The sequence below is a fragment of the Lepidothrix coronata genome, unplaced genomic scaffold (genome assembly GCF_001604755.1).
Source record: "Lepidothrix coronata isolate B3197 unplaced genomic scaffold, Lepidothrix_coronata-1.0 Scaffold400, whole genome shotgun sequence".
Classification (NCBI taxonomy): Eukaryota; Metazoa; Chordata; class Aves; order Passeriformes; family Pipridae; genus Lepidothrix; species Lepidothrix coronata.
Window position 1 is genome coordinate 93290 of NW_016690580.1, and position 1301 is coordinate 94590.

The 1301-nt window shown below is 52.4% G+C and overlaps 1 protein-coding gene across 1 annotated transcript in view; it reads right to left on the bottom strand.

Moving 5' to 3' along the window:
• LOC108509761 (mucin-1-like) overlaps window positions 1-1301 on the bottom strand; it is a 13883-nt gene that overhangs the window by 9379 nt on the left and 3203 nt on the right. Inside the window, exon 2 of the mRNA XM_017839337.1 lies at window positions 257-331. Coding sequence (XP_017694826.1) covers window positions 257-331 — 75 coding nt within the window. The remainder of the gene's footprint in view (window positions 1-256; window positions 332-1301) is intronic.

Below are 1301 nucleotides of genomic sequence, written 5' to 3' on the forward strand. Positions count from 1 at the left end.
CATCCCCAAGGGGGAGCAGCTTTAGCCCAGCCTAAAGCCCAGCCTAAAGCCCAGCCTAAAGCTCAGCCTAAAGCCCAGCCTAAAGCCCAGCCTAAAGCCCAGCCTAAAGCCCAGCCTAAAGCTCAGCCTAACCAGCGAGCTGGGCCTTGTCCTGCTGTGCCAGCGCCGCGGGGGAATTCCCGAGAGGGAAAATTCCCAAAGAGGGACCTTTCCGGGGAGGATCCCAGCCCAAAAAAGAGGGAAGGGCAGCTCCTACCTCGGGGGCTCAGCGAGCGGGGAGACGAGAACAGGAACAGGGCCAGCAGGGCCAGGGGCTGCCCGGAATCCGAGCCTGGGGGAGAAAACACACCTCAGGGGGAGGGAATGGGAGGAAAGGGAGAACAGGGGAGAAGATGGGAGAAGATGGGAGAAGATGGGAGAAGATGGGAGAAGATGGGAGAAAAGGGGAGAAAACGGGAAAACACAGGAGAACATGGGAGAAAATGAGAGAACGTGGGAAAACACCGGAGAAAACGGGAGAAGATGGGAGAATATGGGAGAATATGGGAGAAGATGGGAGAAAAGGGGAGAACATGGGAGAAGATGGGAGAACATGGGAGAAAAGGGGAGAACATGGGAGAAAATGGGAAAACACGGGAGAACATGGGAGAAAATGGGAAAACACGGGAGAACATGGGAGAAAAGGAGAGAAAAGGGGAGAAAATGGGAGAACATGGGAGAACACAGGAGAAAACGGGAGAAGATGGGAGAAGATGGGAGAACATGGGAAAACATCGGAGAAACCAGGAGAAAACGGGAGAAAAGCGGAGAAAAGGGGAGAAAACGGGAGAATATGGAAGAAAATGGGAGAACATGGGAGAACGCGGGAGAACATGGGAAAACACCGGAGAAAACAGGAGAACATGGGAGAAGATGGGAGAACACGGGAGAAGATGGGAGAAAAGGGGAGAACATGGGAGAAGATGGGAGAACATGGGAGAAAAGGGGAGAACACAGGAGAAAATAGGAGAACAGGGGAGAAAAGGGGAGAACACGGGAGTACATGGGAGAAAATGGGAGAACATGGGAAAACACCGGAGAAAACGGGAGAAGATGGGAGAAGATGGGAGAAGATGGGAGAAGATGGGAGAAAAGGGGAAAATATGGGAGAAAATGGGAGAACATGGGAGAAAAGGGGAGAAAAGGGGAGAAAAGGGGAGAACACGGGGGAAAATGGGAGAACACAGGAGAAAAGGGGAAAAAATGGGAGAACATGGGAGAAAAGGGGAGAAAAGGGGAGAAAACGGGAGAAAAGGGGAGAA